Here is a 19,688-nt window from a genome sequence, read left to right as displayed (position 1 = left end):
GGTTGGTCTTGGTTTCAAACCTACTGACATGTTACACGGAGACGTATATTCATGGAACCGTGACAGTTTCCATGGGTACAGAATGTTTCAATCATATACATGTGAAAGATAATCCGACGTGACGTCAGACCATTGCTCATCCGGATACCAAAATCTTGAATTGTGCTTTAAAAAGATCAAAGTTTACTGTTTAAAACAATATATAAAATAAAGTTACAATATATGTACAAGACTACATAAATTCGATGAAGGGTTGTCAAGCAAACCCCAAAACAACCAAATAGCTTTGCAGATCATACAAAAATATAAAAATACACAACCACGTGTACGTAGTTACAACACAGCACACTCCCTTCAAAATTTCACTGCATCTAATATCCTTTTTAAAGTCTTATGTTTATTGTAAGGGTCTATAATGGAATTTGTGATAACAAATCCTGTATGGTATGTTATGTTATGTTATGTTATGTTATGTTATGTTATGTTATGTTATAGCTATAGCTGTGATGTGTTTTACATACGACATAAATGACCCGGATGTATTTCGTTTTAATTTCTCAACATTATATTCATTATCAGGTCATCGATCATTCTACGCTAACATTTCTAACCTCTGCCAAAGACACTGAATATCTGCTGTAACAGAGTTTGATGTCAGTAGTAAACCATCGGTTTGTAATTCCTTTTATTTGCTTTATCGATAGTCGACTGAAAGTGGCTTTAATCTCTGTACTTTGACTAGGCCTTGGAGCCTTCGACGCAGGCATACTGGCAGAGAGACGGGCACTAATGGAAGTGTTCTTATCGAGTACGGTCAGAGAGCCGAACAGAGAGACAGCCAGACAGAGACAGAGAAAGGGAGGGAGAGAAAGTCAGAGACAACAAGAGACAGAAACAGAAAGACTGAGAGATAGGGGCACTAACGTACATACATACATACTACTTATTATATAGAGGGAGAGAGGGCAGATAGGAGGAAGGGCAAAAAGAATGAGAATGAGGGAGCGAGAAGGGGGGAAATGGGAACGAGAGGGAAGGGGGACAAAGAGAAGACAGAGAGAGGAACAGAGACCGACTAACACTGAGACTGGATGAGAGTCAGATAGGCTGTTGGCTAGCTAGCTCTATGTCATTTAACTGGCACACACACACACACACACACACACACACACACACACACACAGAGTCACACGTTTCAATGAAACAGACAATCGCTCAACAATTATTCCTTTATTATCATTTTCTTTTCCAAATATGAAATATCTGCATATTATTGTCGAGTACAATAACATCTTCAATGACATGCAAGTTTTAACGATAATCCTTCTTTCGGAGAAAATTGTAGAATTACTGACAATGTTATTCAGTTTGGAAAAAAAAGGCGATAACTACAGTTTACACTAAGTGTCATTTGTGTGGTGAGACGCCAAGATTCGACAACAACTCTGACCCCAAATCCAGCGTAAAAGGCATGATAATGTTGACGCAGATATATCACATATCGGCGACAGATATTTTCTTTAAATATACCACCGAGTGGCTGATCATGTTGTTCACTGCAGCTCAGCAGAATAATTGAAACAGAATACATACATACAGATGAAATTGAATGGTAAAAGGTTTTAAAATGTAACTTAAATGTGTAGTATATTCTCAAATGTTTGGTTTGTCTTGATTTGAATATTTCACTCTGATTTGTTCTAGTTGTAAAATGAGCAACAACATACACTGTATATTGACAAGCTGCCAGTTTTTCTGTTTTCCCGGGTAGTTTTGTAACTTACTGAGTGGATTTGCAAATAATTAAAAAAAAATTAAAACAAAAGCTGTCAGTTTTATACAAATGAACATATATACAGGTTAGATATCAGATAGCATAATTATTTTAAGTTTGGATTGGGTTGAATCGAGTCAAAGGAGAAGTTGGATCCTACATACAACTACAAACTGAATTTAAATTCATTATGGTTGATGGAATTAATTGTATTATTTGAACTGTCTCCACAACATGACATAAGGCTTCAAAATAGATACATTGAAATCCAGACTACTATATACTAGTATGATGAAACAAGCAACAGGCAGGCAATGGTAATTCCAGGCCCAGATGAATATTTGACGTATATTGTTTCACTATGTTTAAAGATACAACTAGGATACGGAAAACACTTGGACCAGTCGTTGTGAAAAGAAATAAGAAACTTTAGGGCAACCTAGCTTTTAGCAAACGACTAACTTTGCTATAAATTACTTAACTGGTCCGAAACCATAAAACCAGTGAATGTGACAGTCTCTCTACAGAGGAGCTAGGGAAATATTGTCTTCAGCGCGACATCGATAGCCTCCTTCACCGGTTCAGACATTTGGATGTTTGCCACTATCGGACCCCAGATATGCTTCAGGGCCAGGGTTGTTCTTACCCCAGCTGCTTCAAGGATACTTCGAATGCGGTTCAGTTCTTCTGACTGACATGAATGAATAAAATGGAATACAAAATTAACATAATAATAAGTCTTCGTTTTAGTTTTTTCAAAATTAGCATTAAAGGTAAAATCATAAACGTTGACGGAAAGCACGGAAAGCATAAGAGAGGGAGTGGAGGAATGGTTGTCTAGTGCATACCAAGACAACGAACCAAAAGCCTAAATTAAAAAAAATATCTGAAACAAGTTTTTTTTTGACAATTCAGAGACTAATTATGGAGTACGTAGTTTGTTGGTATTTTTTTCTAGCTGCTATCTACAAATTGCAAGGGCTTGTGTATCCGTTTTACAACGTTGTGACCGGATAGCGAAAAGTTATAACTCAGTACAGAAAGGAAACAACTCGTTTGATAAGGTAACATTTCCACAGGAACAACTAATTAATTGAAAGAAAGATGGAAAAACAACATATAAAATCTCATTTAAAATGACACCTATCATTCGATCAGTTTGAAAGTTGATTTTAAAATTTCTGTGATCATGACATGTTTTAGGTCGTGGGAGATTGTCTCTCTATTACATGTATGACTACACGTGCAATTACGTCAGCATTTTTCATAGCGACCACCATTTAACACAAGCGTATTAAAGGCATTGTCTTATTTTATTACCTTGTCTGGAGAGACTTCACTAATTTCGAGGAAAAGCTGCTCCAGTCTTTCAACGGGAAGTTCGTTTTCTGTCAGACAAAATATACAAATATGATATATGTCAGATATTATCAATTAAAAATCTTGACAAAAGTTTGTTCCCATCTGTGAAATTGTTGCTAAGGTCAATTATTTACGTTTTATAATACATATCATACTGATTTTGCGCATCCAATCTTTCTGACATGTTTTTGAATACCGCGAGTACCACTCTGATACAGTTGTAGATGTGTACCGTGTTTGGTTATATATTTATTAATATATTATGCGGATGTTTGAATCAATCATATTGAGTCAATTGCAATTCTCCAGCGTCTTGGCATTTTATAGAACAATTCAGGACACAATGACTATTCAGTGAACTCAGAATTGTTACATGATATACCACACTTGATTTTGTAGCTGACCAGTCTAGTAGATGCATACCTTTTTTACGTTGTCTTTCGAGACGTTCAATTCTTTTCTGTTCTTGGTGTTTTGCAATTCTGACAAAGCGTTCTCCCATCATCAATGCAAAATTTAGAATATCACAGGCTGCATGTTCGGTCTCTGGTCGTCTTTCGTCATCGCCAAGGTAGTTAGTGATAAAGAAGATATGATTCGGAGCACTACCAGTGGCTATGGAGGCCAATTCCTTTGAAATATATAATAAACGATGATAGAGTTTTAGTTTCACATTTCGCAGCGCAAATTTTCAAGTATTTTCAAGAAACCAGTTTCTATGGGGACACACGAGCCGCCTTTTGTGAACGCCTATAACCTGAAGTCTGGCCGCAAAGAACGAAAAATAAATATACAATCGAGCATGCGCATGCAGTAGCAGGACAATGTATGATTGAAGGCATTGAATGTTTCAGAGACCATATAGTGGCAGTGCATATTTTATATAATTCTTCCATACCTTAATCTCTTCCAACTCGTCCTCTTCGAGCATGTCTCTGTGGGTAATAACTGTTATGGCCGATATTCCTGTTTCAACGAAAAAGACCAAATTATGCTTTTACATAAATAAATAAATAAATGTATTTCGATCGTGCTTGAACACTATGTTTGGAGGCTATAGGTGTCAACCTTGTGTCCCAAATGATATGAAAAATACATGAATGTCAAAAACATCCACAGACCATGTTATTGTACTACAAAATGCCACACCGATCAACAAGGTCGGTTTGTATCAGCTTAAAACTATTCGCTGAATTTGGTGTATGCCTATTCTGTTTATACAATGTAAAAAGATGGCAAAATATCGTTTTAACAAGTGTGAATACTCATTGCAAGCAAGGTCACTGTTTGGGTATCCAATAAATCAAAATACAAAAAAAGGTGCCTTTATGCTAAACATTAACTTTGTGACTCGCACTTTTCCAGTTTGTCTAAAACCTTGTCTTTCGAGAAAGGGGACATAATAAGAAATGAAATCAAATTCACGTGTTTGCTCTCACCTCGAGGTCTCATAAATTGTCTCATTGGATTTAAGTTATCTTGATATTCACCACTCTTTAGACGTGCATCATCTCCCTTCAAAACAAATATTACACCATGAAGCCAGTTTCGCACAACACCCCTGACAATATCGATCCCGGATGCATCGTTAAAAGATATGTCCTGACCGGGTCTGATTTTACCGTACAGCAAATCAGAGAATGCTGCTATCTCCTTCTTGCCGTATCTGTAGAAGCCGCGGGTATCGATAAGCTTGTAATGCCATTTTCCGTTCAGGTAATCCATTACACGAACTGTGCCCTCGCCACCCTCTGTTTTGACGTCAGCTGCTCCTGTGTATTGAAAATAAACAAGGTAGTAAGAGAGAGAGAGAGAGAGAGAGAGAGAGAGAGAGAGAGAGAGAGAGAGAGAGAGAGGCATTAATGAAAAACGTGGGGGGGGGGGGTCATGTATCTATTAGTCTAAGAGTTCATGATGATTTACGTTAAAAAACACTTTGCGGTTGACCGTATAACCTACCTGTGGACGTGTGAGACTAACGCTAAGTACTACACTGTTCCACTATCCAAACTGACATATTGATATTTTTGAATTTTCGCTCGCAACGAGAATAGTGTACTAGTGTTGCCCTACACGTCTACAGGTAGGCTAGATTGACCGTTAATAATATACATGTAGGTACCTCTAATCATTTCCTTCACCGTTCTTTCACATGTACAGATGAAACTGCTTTTACCGGAACCAGCAGGGCCAAACACGCCTAGACGCAGTGAACCCGGTCTCTTCATATCACGGATATCTGTTCTCCTGAAGGATGCCAATCCATTTATAGAACCAAACTCATAACTTGTTAGCTCGTCTCTTTTGGGGACCACCTCGTCAAAACTCTTCTTAATTTCGGCCGAAAGGTTTCTCGCGTCTTCCCGTTTTCGCTGCCGTCGCTGTTCCAATTCATGACACTCGCGTTCTATTGCTTCTCTTATTTTTTGTTCAGTTAAATCTTCATAGTGCACTTCTATTCTCTGCAAACACATTATATGATAATATATTACCTGTTCTTAGAGTATGCTAAAAGCTGAGACGGTATTTATATAATAAAAAAATCGTTTCCTTGAAATAAGATATGATAGTCCATTTCGCAACGTATGTTCAATGTAAATGGTAAGATTGTCCAAACATGCAGGGAAACATCAGAACATCAACGAATTGATTTTACGCGACCTCGTACCTCTTTGTATAATCTTGCCATTGAGACCGACCACGCAGCATGAAAAACATATATTTGTAGTTGTGGCGTGGTACCAAGTGAGGCTCATGCAATATTGAACTGTCCACGATCCGGTTATATACGACATATCAACCTGGGTGTCAACTTTGTTTCATAAAATACTTTTTCTTCAAATCGGATATCGTTACCATTGTGAAAATATCATCAAACACGCTTAAAATCTACGACCACAGATAATCTCAAAATGCTTGTTATAGCTTGTTCCCCGATCTGTGTATGAAAATGTCCATATACCATGTCGTTAATCCGAAGTGTTTAATTTTCCAGTGTTTTTTACTCCAGTTCTGAACTGTCAATGTTATTATTTGTCATCCGCCTTTGGTTGACCTTCTGTACTTACTGACTTGTATTGTAATGTGACAAACTTAATGTAGCGGCACTATTGCCTTATGTTTTGTGTATCTACATTTAACTAGTAAAGTGAAAAAAATAACTAGCTAACTAGTATTATACGACTCTCTCTCTCTCTCTCTCTCTCTCTCTCTCTCTCTCTCTCTCTCTCTCTCTCTCTCTCTCTCTCTCTCTCTCTCTCTCTCTCTCTCTCTCTCTCGTTCACTCGTTAGCCATATCATATCTCCGTCTCAAAATGTTCTTCTGCCGCTCTCACGTCGTCGTACGTATAGCTAGTTTTTTACGCTATGTGGGAAAAGTCGTTGTAAAATCCGACGTAATTTCTACATTGACATGGTAAAAGTATGAAGGTATCATATCGTTTGCACCTTACCTCAGGCATGATGACAGTCACTGCTCATGCATGTGTATCTGTGTCCTACGTGGTTTGAAAATCTCGTTTTAACTTCGTGAACCGATAAATACTATACTCGACTATCTTTGGTAAGTGAAACGTCTTCCACCAACGTTAACCGTACTGATGAATCACAATGGTCATCACGGTCGTTATGACAACCGTACAAGACCACAACATAAAAGACCATACATGATTGGTTAAACTTCGATACGTGGAAAAACTATGTATTCTCAGTATTTTGGTGAATCAGATGTGAAAGTTTATACTCCTGTATGTTAGGGAGTCTTCAGTATTTACAGGGGGAGGGCCGGATGAATCAGGGGATGGGTCACATTTCACAAACATGTTCTTGGGGGAGAGTCATATTTTGCATTATAATGTTTGGGGGAGGGTCACATTTTACCATCCGTAGTTTTGTCACCAAATTGAAGATTCAGTGATTATCAATTTGTGTTGTGTATTTTGAGATGTAAACGGGAGATTAGCACTCAACATCTATTTTTACAAGTATTTTAAATGCTAAAGTACAAATACATATATTGTAAGGAAATTGTTTAAGAAAACGTTACAATTTTTTTAGTGTACCATCTCACCTTATCACACACACTGCGAATGTTGTTTAGATATCTACATATAATTAACCGTTATAGTAACCAGTGCCAAGTTTATCACCCTTTTATTGAAGAAATACATGTATAGCATTTCAAATCTGTACTGCACATTGTCTGGTGATTCTCTCTCTTCGTTGCAAAATTGATTAAATTCTGCATAAACTTTACAAGTTACCAGATCAGGCCTAGTCAAAATCAGTAAGGTAACTAGCCAGTCTTTTACTGTTTGTCATTTTAAATGTACAAGTATTGCTTTCTAATACAGAGTCAAAATCATTTATTTTGCATGTATACATATAATGAGAATATAGTTTAACATTCAGTATATATATTTGTCATAGGGAGTGTCGTGTTTTACAAAATTGGACAAAGGGGAGCGTCACTTTTAACAAAAATGGAGAATGGGGGAGGCTCATGTTATATTTAACAGACCATGTGTGATTTCCTCAGGCCCTCCCCCTGTAAATATTGAAGGCCCCTTAATGTATGTTAGGTCTGAATACGAGTGTGTCTGTGTGACAGGGTGCATGGCAGTGTCGATAGACTTTGTGCATCTAGCGTATACATATAGTTGTTCAGTGAATGCATTTGTCATGTACTCCAAACGGTTTAATTGTTCGATCAGGGAGTGAAATTTTCAATGCATTAAACATCTACATGACATTGTATAAAGACCAAAGTATTACTGAACTACGCACATTTGTACCTACGGACATCAACCAGTTATTTGTAACTTTGGGTGTATGTGTAGAGAGTGGACCGTATTTTATTTGTGTAAATCATACTGGGAGTCACACAACTCGACATTCCAAGTAACATAGAAACATAACTTATCTACTGTTATTTTTATTTGCCTATTTTGGAATGGAAGTTACACAACTATAAGTACATTGTACACTCAGTTTGGCATTCAAGAACTACACTGAGATTCAAATGAATATATATTTCTTTACCATTATGGATTACAGCAAAGTTTGTCTATCTAGTTTTCCTATATGTACGATGTATTATTAGATAATATTTTTATACAAATGAATCAACAATAAATGGAAACTATTCGTAGAGAATTAGTGCATGAATAATTGACAATTTAGTAGAATTGAAATCACAGGGGTTAATAAGTAAACCTTCCTTTGATATACATAAAACTCAAAAAGAGGTTGACCGCACTTTTTATTCTCTTTTCTGATGTTGATGAATATCCATTTTCAATTAGGCAAGAAAAAAAATAAAAAGCTGTCCAACGAGCCCGATACCCATATTTGTGGCATTTCATTCTTTTTAGTGATGGGCAATATATCCTCATGCGGGCTTTGCATATATGTCAGTACAATGCACACTTTATTTCAAAATTAAGGGTATTTCTTTATATTTTCTGGATAATACAGGTGACCATATACATTTGAGTCAATTACAAATGATACAATATCTTATACAGTGGTTTACTTGGCTCTGTTGATGCATTCAAGCTTGAATTGAGATTAAATTAGGCTGTTGCATAGCCAACGTGCACTAAAAGGAAGAGGCAAACTTTACCACCATGGGGAGAGGGGAGGGCTTAGCAGTCATTGGGACATCAACATTCTTATAGTTTGAAAGTCTTGCAATGTTTTGCTTTTTCTTCGTGATTTTGTGGAACCAAATTAAACTTCAGGAGAAGTCATTTACCAAGTGCACAACTGTATATTATCTTTCAGCTTATGTACTGCATAGAATAATTGTCTCCATTTTGGTATAATAATAAAATATTCAAGCATTGTAAGACTTTAAATTATATTTCATTCCTCGGAATGACTTCCTACATTGTCGTATTTTCAAAACAAAGTTTTCATCTCTGAAGATGTATCTTTCCAACCAATAGTAATCACAGTGATAACGTGCTCCCAAATCAAAATGGAAGGTGACTTGCTAAGGCATGTATAGGTTACAGTTCATTGGGAGACATCCTTATGCATGTGAAATCCGCATCCTTTGTAGAGTAATTTCGTTTGGACTGTTACCGTGGTTGGTTACAACTGTTATTTTAATGCATCATTGTACCGTATAATATTATATCTCAATTATAGTGTAGGTGACAGAAGGGGTGGCTAAAATAAATCTTGAGTTTAACTTGGCGGGTCTTACACTTGTAATTTTTTTGATAGGCGAGGGTGTGAGGAGCTACAAACTTTATTTAACTGTATCGTGTACACATTGCCTAACTGTACAACTAACTGATTGAAATCGATTGCCATACAGATGAATTACAAGAGCAAAATTACTGAATAAGAACTATTTTGAACTCAACTTGAAATGTAAGAAAATCTACCTAGCTACCCAATGTGAAGGTTCTTTTCTCCGGCCTTAACAAATGCAAATAGTCAATGTAAATCTGAATTTCAACGTTCAGTCAACTGACAGTTTGCATTGTAGTAATGTGAGAATCAAAGTACACATAACGTTGTATCATTAGTAATCATGAAAGACAGTATATAATGAAAGAAGCATTTCGAATTGAATAAGCAAGTCCTTGAACCTATATCACTGTATTTTTCTTTTGTTTTGATGAATTACGCTTGGGTTGTTACATTGTATAGAAACCGGGAATCCAATCCGTCATCGAACTATGTTTTGGGGTTGGAGGAAGTACGCGTCTTTTTATTTTACTTTCAAATCCGCGGCAATTCGTGTTCGATTATATCTGTCATTCCCCATAGTGGCTTTGGAATCTCACTCTTGACTTTTCCCCAGCGATTCTTCAACGTTTCCACCGTAGTGACGTTTTCCTTTGAGAAGATACTCCTGAGAGCTGACATTTCGTCATCGGTCCACAAATATTTCTTTTGCCATTCATTCAGAAATGGTTCGACTGGTTTATCTGGAATAAATAATTATCAGTAAATAAGCTTAATATTCACACACACACACACACACACACACACACACACACACACACACACACATACACACCAGTACCGTAGCCTGCGGGGGGCTGCCCCCCCCTCCCCGAGATTTTAGAAAAAAGCAAGAAAAAAAGCTACTTTTTGAATACATAGCGATGCTATTAAAATCGTTATTTACGTGACGATTCCTGGCATGCACGATTCAAATGAATACATGTAGTTCACTTAAGTGACTGTACACTGACTCCTGGCTAATATGTATCTTATATCGCTATTGTACACTGGCTTAACTTTGAATTAAAATATGTCCAGTTAGAAATTGTAACTTTTTTGCAGCAAATTTAAAATTCTTTGTGCTGGAAAGTTCAAAAGAAGTGCGCACATGCACTGTGCATTTTCCGCGAGTAACAGTAGTCTTGAAAGTCTCCTTCATTTTAAGATAGCAAGTCGCAATTATAATGAGGAACTCAAAAGAAAAGACGGCAAAAAGTCGTTCAACGTAAGGTTGCCTGCTATGCTGCATGCAGTGACTCCGAAGATGCGCTCGATCTCATTTACATCTGTTCCTTATATTAAAATATTACATACTGATAAAACGGCAGATCTTGTTTTTTGGAATACTTGGTGGCCCTGAAATGTTTTTTAAACTAGGTACGTAGTTAAGATCCACTATTTGAAGACATTTCTTTCAATAATTGTGTTCGACGTTGTCTTTGGTTAAAATGTTGTTTAATATAATTATCTCATTGCACACTGGCACACAATTCATTTTGAAGCGACAATTTGCTATGGAAAGAATGGCCCTGAATTAGTAAACAGAGCTGTACCTTCGACATCAAAATCCAAACTTCAATTTTTATTATAATTCACTGAGTTCACCTTGGGTTCCGACATAAACGAGGCCATAACAGTTTTGGGAGTCGGGTAAGGAAAAATATTATTTTGTTGTGGTACTTATTTGAGAAAGCCCCATCCATTTTTTTAAACTTTAAATGTGATATCTTTTCAGCAACTACTTTGAAAGATACGACATTAGGCCAGAAAAAAATGAAAAAGCTGTTCAACCTACCCATATATTTTTCCCTGGTGATGGGCAATATATCCTCATGCGGGCTTCGCGTTTTTTTTTTCAAAATTAAGGATATTTCTTTATATTTTCTGAATAGTACATGTAACAATATACATTTGAGTCTATTCCAAATTATATTATATCTTATACAGTGATTTACATGCTCTGATGTTGCGTATAAGTATGACTTGAGATATTAAATGTGCACTAAAAGAATTGAACAACAGTTTACGACCATTGGACCATCAAAAGACTGACAACGGTCTTGACATGTTTTGCTCTTTATTCGTGATTTTTTGGAACCGAATTAAACTTCAGAAGAAGTCATTTACCATGTGATCATCCGCATAATATCTTTCAGCTTTGCCACAACAAAATACACTTCCAGATAATTGTAATGCATAACATAATTGTTTCAATTTTGGTGTTTTATTATGTCTTTGGTTTGATATTTTATGCCTCTAAATGGCCTCCTACACTGTCATATTTTCAATTTTGTTTCACCTATGGAGTTGTCTCCTTCCAATGCATCATTGTACCATATGATTTTATATCTCCAGTGTAGTGTAGGTGACAGAAGAGGTGGCTAAAATAATGCTTGAGTTTCATTTGGCGGGCTTAACATTTTTTTGAGAAGAGAGGGTGAGAGGAACTACACCATTTGTTTAACCGTAACTGTAGCTATATGCAGACAAGCTATATGCAGACAAATTGCATGAGATAGTATCAAGATGACAAAGTAAGTTCTATCTAAACTCGCCCTGAAATATTTTGCTATCATTATACATGTTTTTTTTTTATCCTTGTCAGATTCTGATCTTACATATGATATTAAATTGCGTATGCTAAAATAGATATTATGTAAACTGCATGCAAATTTATGTAAATTAGCACTTTTCTAAATTTTAAATGCATGATTGCATCAAGACAAAGTCCTGCCCCCCTTGGAAATTTGGTTAGGCTACGGCCCTGCACACACACGCACGCACGCACGCACGCACATTGTGGCACATACAGCTAGTATCAATTTATTGAATCATTTCCCTTACCAACTGTCGCAAAAAACAAGTAAGTAATGTAGCCACTTTCAATGTATGATGATTTATATAACACCTGGCATGCTAAACCACTGGCTCTGACACTGTTGATGCTAGTGCTACCGTCATACCATGATGGTCAATTTTAATTACTTCAAATGTTTACATACCTTCATCCAGGTTTTCCTGTCGATACTTTTCCTCAAGTAATTGTAGTTTGATATAACTCTCTGCTCCAATAAGAACTGTTTCCAGGATCTTTGTAATGGTAGTCTTGCTATAATCATTAATAACAATATTGTCATCAACGATGCGGTTTTCTAAGATAAATGTACGGTCCTTTGAAGCTCCCACGGTTGAAGCAGCATCTAGTGCCTTCATAATCTTATCTTCTTCAGACTTTGCATCTTTTTCACTCTCAGATTGTTCAGTCTTGAACATTACAACACTTACCGGGGAAATACCTTTGAAACAAAATCCGTTGAATCGTTTAGTACAAAATTGTAGTAAGTAGAAGAAAAGTCATCCGACGCCTTCCCCTCTTTCACGTGTCTGTGTGTCTCCCTGTCTGTCTGTGTGTCTGTCTGTCTGTCTGTCTGTCTGTCTGTCTGTCTGTCTGTCTGTCTGTCTGTCTGTCTCTGTCTGTCTGTCTGTCTGTCTTTGTCCGTCCGTGCCCCCCCCCCCTCTCTCTCTCTCTCTCTCTCTCTCTCTCTCTCTCTCTCTCTCTCTCTCTCTCTCTCTCAATATATCCTGACGTTTAAATTTATAGTAAAATGTACCTTGAGACTTAAAGAATTCTCTGTACGGTTTCATTTCATCTTTATAGTCGTTGAATCTGGCGTCATCGTAATCCAGTATGCAAATTAGTCCGTGTACTCTTTCAGCTAATTCAGCATCAGGTCGGTTGGCCCTCTCTTCCATTTCAAAAGCGGCATCTTCGGCAATATCTCTGTCCAGTAAATCGAGATCGGTTTTTCTATAGATTGTATCATCTTCATCAATTCTTCCTAGATTAAGATGAATGATGTAAGTTGAATCATAGGTAAGACTTTTAGTTAACGTAATGTATGTTAAGAAATGGCCATAAAGATAGTGTTTATTTTCAAATATAAAGAAGCTGGCGAAAAATATTTTATACTAATATCATATTCATACATGATATTGTGTTGATTTCTCTCCAGATACAGTGTTAGTCTGAAGTTGGCTCTGTTAAAAGTGTCAATGTAACAGAGCCAACACACATAAACGAAGTTCATGAAAACGCAATTGAATTTTCCCCACTCTACTATATTATTTAACTCATTTGTACGAGTACTGTAAATCGTCCAGGGCTTACAAAATCCCCTCTTTCTTAAAGTGTCTGTCACTTCTTTTTTGTTCAGTGAGTGAGTGAGTGAGTGAGTGAGTGAGTGAGTGAGTGAGTCAGTCAGTGAGTCAGTGAGTCAGTCAGTGAGTCAGTCAGTCAGTCAGTCAGTCAGTCAGTCAGTGAATGAGTGCGTCAGTGAGTCAGTCAGTCTGTCTGTCTGTCTGTCTGTCTGTCTGTCTGTCTGTCTGTCTGTCTGTCTGTCTGACTGACTAATTCATAAGTCTAGATCTGTTGCCACAGTATATTTTCAGTGCAAAGTTTCTTTCGCTTTCGTGAGTTTCGGTCCATTCCACGTACACAGACTAAGCTAGAATTAATGTCTATGCCTTGGGTCGGTTAGTGACCGTACCTGAACTTTCTGGGCTTATCAATTGATCACGCACCAAATTCATGCTGAAATATTTGTGACTGACAAACACACCTCTGCAATTTTATTGGCGATATAAGCACTGGGCCATTTCTTATCTGTTGGAATATTTATATATATATCTCTCTCTCACAATCAATTTACAAATCAATTTACCTGATAAAACATCCTTCATCTCCGTCATCATTTCAGTCCCAGTGTCGAAGAATCCACGTGTATCCAGCAGATAAAATTGGAAATCATCTGACTGAAGGTACGCTACCAAAGACATCGTGCCTTCCCTTCCTGTACCTTGGGTGATGCTTGAAACTTTTCGAAGGTCTCTGTCTTCCATAACTTGCTGTGCCATATTGATAAAAGACGACTTACCAGATCCAGTAGGTCCAAATAGGGCTAGTGTGATGATAAAAAAACACGACAGTTCCAAATATGAGTTTATATTAATGTTTTATTCTCGACAAAGATGCAATCGTTGTCACCAACAAAGACTAATCATCGGCCCACAGTGCGTAAGATATGTGATAAATGAAGTATAATAGCTGCATAGGTGATAGTCTACGGTTTTATCGCAATCAATCAATCGATGTAAAGTAAATATTATGGGCACACGATATGCATAAACCGAAAGAAAACACAACAAACAGTGGTATGATGAGGATAAAGGACTTGCTAAAAATAACTTTTCCAAAATAAATCAATGTGCAAGATATCTGCAAACGTGACTTATTAGACCAACATTTTGTCTCCGTCAAACCATGCAACAATATCATATTAACCTTAACAAACGAACGATTAATTAGACTTCAAAAATATAATTTTAAATATTTGCCTAAGTAATTATTTTGGATAGGCAGATCATCACTGGTTGAATATCTCGCATTGCACCATGGATCATCAGCCAAGTTGAACACAAATATGAAACATATACTCTGGTCGTTCTACATACTTCACAACAACGCGTGTGTCTACATCGCTGGTTCTACTGTGTTCGAAGTATGCATGACACAAAACATACAAAATTGCCATTACTTTCCTCGATTTTTCTTTGATATTACTGGCGATGGTGTAATGATATTATTCACCAAACGTTTTCTTTATTCAGCTGGAAAATACTCGACACTACTCGTCTAGCAACTCGTAACGACAAAACCCACATTAGGTCACTCATAGTTTCCTTGGCTGAACGAAGAAAAATATTTGGGAATAACATCTAATTGAATATCTTATGGTTGTGTAAAAAGCAGACGCATACTTTGATATTTCACATTTGTGTTTAGTCGCCACATGTACACGATGGAATTTCAACTGAAAATAGTTTAACATAGTTATTACCAAATGCAAAAGTAAAAATAGCGTACTCACCTATACGAACGTTTTCAAAACCTATTTCCAATCCATTATATTTGAACTCATCATATCCGATCATATCGCCGATTTTGTACTTTTTCAGTGACGGAAGTCGTGTGTTGAGAAACTCGGTGACAATCAGTTTCAGTAGTTCTTGTTGATGCTCTCTTTCTCGCTGTTTCTCAGAGGCCTCAAGTTCGGATAGTTTTTGCTCGACTGCAGTTTGTATTTCACCTTCATCCCATACTTCTTCCTGTGTGCATACGCATACCACATAAAAACAAAAACAAAACAGAATGTGATTATTAACATAAAGAAATCCGTGGCCTCTATATGACTTACATATTATTTGTTCAACTGCAACGGTTACGTTAACAGACCCTAATACAAACATGTACATATAAATTTGAAGACTACAATATGTAATAACCTATAAGCTATTTCCCTTTAAACAATTTCATCTTACATAACTGACAACAAAGACTACTTACGTGTATTCAATTCAACAATAATTGATATCAGAAGAAGTCCATGAAGACCATGAGTAATTAATTGTGTAACTATGGGTGACTTTGTCTTACTATATCAGTTTTGAATAGTTTTATAAATGGTTAGATACTTAAAATTCCAAATTCGAACCTTTTAAACAAACAAACAAACAAATAAACAAACAAACAAACAAACAAACAAACAAACAAACAAACAAACAAACAAACCAGCACCTGTTCAGTTATGGCCAAGATACCTGTTTGTCACACCGACTTTAAAAATCCTTAAAATTATCCTTTAACATTTCAGAAATATATCTTTAGGCTTGTCTGAAGTGTTCTTACCGTGACATGTTTTACTTCCATTTCACGCTCCCGTTCTTCACGCTTCCTTTGTTCACGTTCAAGTCGTGTTCGTTCCTCTCTATCACGTTCTTCTTCACGTTCTCGTTCTTCCCGATTCGATTTTACTGCCATTGCACTTCCCCCTATTACAGCTCCAACGCCAAGTCCAAGCAAAGCGAGTAACGCCATTTTTAGTCGCCTATCGATAAAACAAAATAATTACAAACTGATAGTTTACAAGTGACATTAATGTAACAGCAGGTATTCAGAGTTCTCTGACAGCGATTAGGAAAGTTAAGGTACGTTAGAGTGACCTGTTCATGAATATAATTATAATAAATTAATTCATACATCCCGCTCATGGCAGCTATATCTATAACACACATACAGGATATGTGAATAAAATTACATTACAGAACCTTGCAGTAAATATAAGATACTAGATGCAATGATCAGAAATTTTGAAGGCGGTTTCGCTTCAAGCGCATCTTTTTGTAGCTATGTGAGTTTTATATTTTCGTATGGTCCTTAGAAATAGCTATTTGTTTGTGTTTTGGTTGCTTGACAACTTATATTCTTAATTTTGTATATTATTTTAAACAGTAAAACTCATTTGTTTTACACAATTCGACATTGTGGTATCCGGCTGAGCAGTGGTCTGACGTCATGTAGGATTATCTTTTACATGTACATGGTTGACACATTCTATAGCCATGGAAACTGTCACGGATCCGGTGAATATCCCTGTGTAACATGTCAATACTTTTGAAACCAAAACCAACCGGCCGACCAACCAACTATTTAAACGTTTTATATTGATTGCCATTTTGATAGCTATATAAATAAGCTTGTCTAAGGCTATAAGAAATAAGTCTTAAAAACAAAATCATAACTCGCGAAATATGAGCAAGACATACCCACCGCAATGTACCTTTGAGGATAGCTGGAGTGACAATAGTACAGACAAATTTTGTTTTAAAAGCTGCAAAGTTATCATGATTCTATCTATTTGGTGATTGGTACATTTTCTTAATAGCATGTGTTAATAGCTTTGATATATAGTATGACATAAACATTCCGTTGAGGCAAGACAGGTTTATTTATGGAATAGAAGGAAAATAGCATATACTCTCTATTATGACATTATTACTACCATAGTAACGTTAACGTTATTTATAACGTAGGCATAATTGCTTTTGATTTTACTTACCTGTTAGTAATCAGAGAAGATAAACAAGATATGAACAGGTTGGAACCGGTTTTTTAAAAGACACTGCGACAATACCTTGACCTTTGCTCTACCTTTACAAATTCCGCCTTCGGCTGTCAGACTGAAACCTATCGAAAACGAAATAGTTTTTCATACAAAATATATCGCTATTTGATTGAAAACCTTGTTTTTAAATTATCAATTAAAATTCATTGTGTTCTTTGATCATTAATCTTCACAATACTTATTATGAAATTTGTAAAAAGACAGACACTTAGATAATGTGCTGTAGGTCATTCACTGTTTTTATTGAAATAGAGAATAATATTCTTGGTATGCGTTCCAATAGAAGTCTGTCTCTCTCGTTCCCACATACGTTTCAATTGTTTTGTGAGAAAGATGATGACGTCAAAACATTTATTTGTTAGTAATAGCTAAAACGAAGGGAACATACAAAATTCATGGACATTATTAGCTCATTTGAATGAGCAAGTTGTCGGGACCCCCTTTTGCTACGCTATATATCCTCACTTTTATACTTATGTATTTACAAGCGTATTTACTCTCTTAGTCTGTCAGTGCCTTATAAAGGCGTAGCAAGTGTACGTAACGTAATCATGGTTAAACAAAAACAACTACATATATCACGTATTATACTCATACTATACTCCGTGTTTGACGGTAAAAATAATCAAGTCATTTCGAATTGTTAATACTCAACAGGCATGACAATAAAATTAATCACAATAAAAACTTGCCTAAAGCACTCTTTTCGTCTTGTTAACATATTTGGAAACCTGGAGTACTCGGTGTAACATCACTAGATACCCTTGCAGGGATAGGAAGGCTACTGGATGAAATCTGAAATCTTTATGAAAACCCGATGTTGAAAAAGAAATTCGGTACAAAACAAAATAATATATCAAAATTGTTCTATGCGATGTATGAACACCTTTTTGCCTGTTTTGTATATTTCCTCAATAAAGTGTGACATTTATAACCAGATGTAAATTAAATGCCTTCCATAAAGTTTTTATATCATTTGTTATGACCAAATCTCAATTTGAAATGAATAATGTGTGATGTGAAATGTAAATTCGAAACGTGTGAAATGTGTATTAAAGATCACAATTTATTGTCACGTTAGTATATGCTGTGTGATGTCAAATTTCGTTTTAAGAAATGACCTTGTCTAATTCAAGGAGAAGTGTGACGTGTTTCACAGGATACAGAAAAAAGAGAAATTGAAAATACTTAAATATTTATTTTACATTTATCTACAAATGGTTCAAGGTTGCTCATTTACCAGTATAAATATTTCAACAGATAAGAAATGGCCCAGTGCTTATATCGCCAATATAATTGCAGAGGTGTGTTTGACAGACACAACATATTTCAGCATTAATTTGGTGCGTGATCAATTAATAAGCGAAGCAAAGTTCAGGTACGGTCACTAACCGACCCAAGGCATAGACATTAATTCTAGCTTAGTCTTTGTACGTGGAATGGACCGAAACTCAACAAAGCGAAAGTAAATTTCCACTGAAAATATACTTTGTCAGTTTGTGTAAACTCAACTGAATCACCCTCGCCTCATTGTGTTGCTTAATGGTGAGAGAGAGAAAAGGATCGAAATTAATCATTTAAAGTAAATATTGTGTATTTAACCTCGCTACCTGTTTATTTTAGTGACTGATGTGAGGGGGCGTGAATTATTATAGACATTGCCTAATTTTAGTATCAGATATAACTTGTGCAAATGAGCCATTAATATTAATAGGATATTTACTAAAACCCGTTCTTTTCATTGATGGAATTGATGCAGTTGAATGTTTTGAGATATCCTGACCACACACAGACAGCTAGACAAACAGACAGACAGGCATGCATGCAGGCAGGCTGACAGGCAGGCAAACAAACAACATGCATAGACAGACAGACAGACATAATCAGAATATAGCTATTCCTTAGAGAAGTTCAAACTGACAAAATATTATCGCTTTGGGTTTTTTATAAATCTATATGGTATTCTCATAGTTGATATGTTACTTTTCAAAAGTGTTCAAAAACTCAGTGTGGTAGCCGGCACCTTTGAAACAAACTCTCTTTGATGGATGAAAAAACTAGAGTGTAAACAAAGGTCAGAAAATACATCAAATGTGAACAATAGACCCTTTCTCAATTTGAAATAAATAATGTGTGATGTGAAATGTGAAACGTGTGAAATGTGCATTAAAAGATCACAATTTATTATCACGTTATATGATGTATGATGTCAAATTAAATGACCATGTCTAATTCAAGGAGAACTGTGACGTATTTCACAGGATATAAAAAAAAGAGAATTGACAATA

At 36.2% G+C, this 19,688-nt stretch overlaps 2 protein-coding genes across 2 annotated transcripts; both read right to left on the bottom strand.

Moving 5' to 3' along the window:
* Positions 1-1,214: 1,214 nt before the first annotated feature.
* Positions 1,215-6,746, bottom strand: LOC144438560 (uncharacterized). Its single transcript, XM_078127642.1, has 7 exons — positions 6,589-6,746; positions 5,259-5,598; positions 4,576-4,908; positions 4,035-4,102; positions 3,560-3,767; positions 3,095-3,162; positions 1,215-2,465 (listed from the first exon to the last, which is right to left on the bottom strand). The coding sequence occupies exons 1-7, from the start codon at positions 6,595-6,597 to the stop codon at positions 2,307-2,309; spliced, it is 1,185 nt and encodes a 394-aa protein (XP_077983768.1). The 5' UTR covers positions 6,598-6,746; the 3' UTR covers positions 1,215-2,306.
* A 1,318-nt stretch (positions 6,747-8,064) lies between these two features.
* Positions 8,065-17,058, bottom strand: LOC144438937 (uncharacterized). Its single transcript, XM_078128166.1, has 7 exons — positions 17,046-17,058; positions 16,125-16,323; positions 15,307-15,544; positions 14,101-14,337; positions 12,991-13,218; positions 12,382-12,675; positions 8,065-10,080 (listed from the first exon to the last, which is right to left on the bottom strand). The coding sequence occupies exons 2-7, from the start codon at positions 16,311-16,313 to the stop codon at positions 9,872-9,874; spliced, it is 1,395 nt and encodes a 464-aa protein (XP_077984292.1). The 5' UTR covers positions 16,314-16,323; positions 17,046-17,058; the 3' UTR covers positions 8,065-9,871.
* Positions 17,059-19,688: the final 2,630 nt, after the last annotated feature.

Source organism: Glandiceps talaboti, chromosome 8 (assembly GCF_964340395.1).
Source record: "Glandiceps talaboti chromosome 8, keGlaTala1.1, whole genome shotgun sequence".
NCBI classification, from domain to species: Eukaryota; Metazoa; Hemichordata; class Enteropneusta; family Spengelidae; genus Glandiceps; species Glandiceps talaboti.
This window is presented reverse-complemented; position numbering and strand designations above follow the sequence as displayed.

Bases quoted from the DNA above. Each gene is read 5' to 3' on its own strand.
- LOC144438560 (XM_078127642.1), bottom strand. The intron at 4,909-5,258 runs GTACCTACATGT...TTCAATACACAG, and splicing joins GGTGAAGGAAATGATTAGAG to GAGCAGCTGACGTCAAAACA. The intron at 3,163-3,559 runs GTATGCATCTAC...TTTGTCTGACAG, and splicing joins CGAAAGACAACGTAAAAAAG to AAAACGAACTTCCCGTTGAA.
- LOC144438937 (XM_078128166.1), bottom strand. From the start codon at position 16,313: ATGGCGTTACTCGCTTTGCTTGGACTTGGCGTTGGAGCTGTAATAGGG. The intron at 15,545-16,124 runs GTAAGAACACTT...GTATGCACACAG, and splicing joins TGGAAGTAAAACATGTCACG to GAAGAAGTATGGGATGAAGG. The intron at 10,081-12,381 runs GTATGTAAACAT...TATTTATTCCAG, and splicing joins ACAGGAAAACCTGGATGAAG to ATAAACCAGTCGAACCATTT.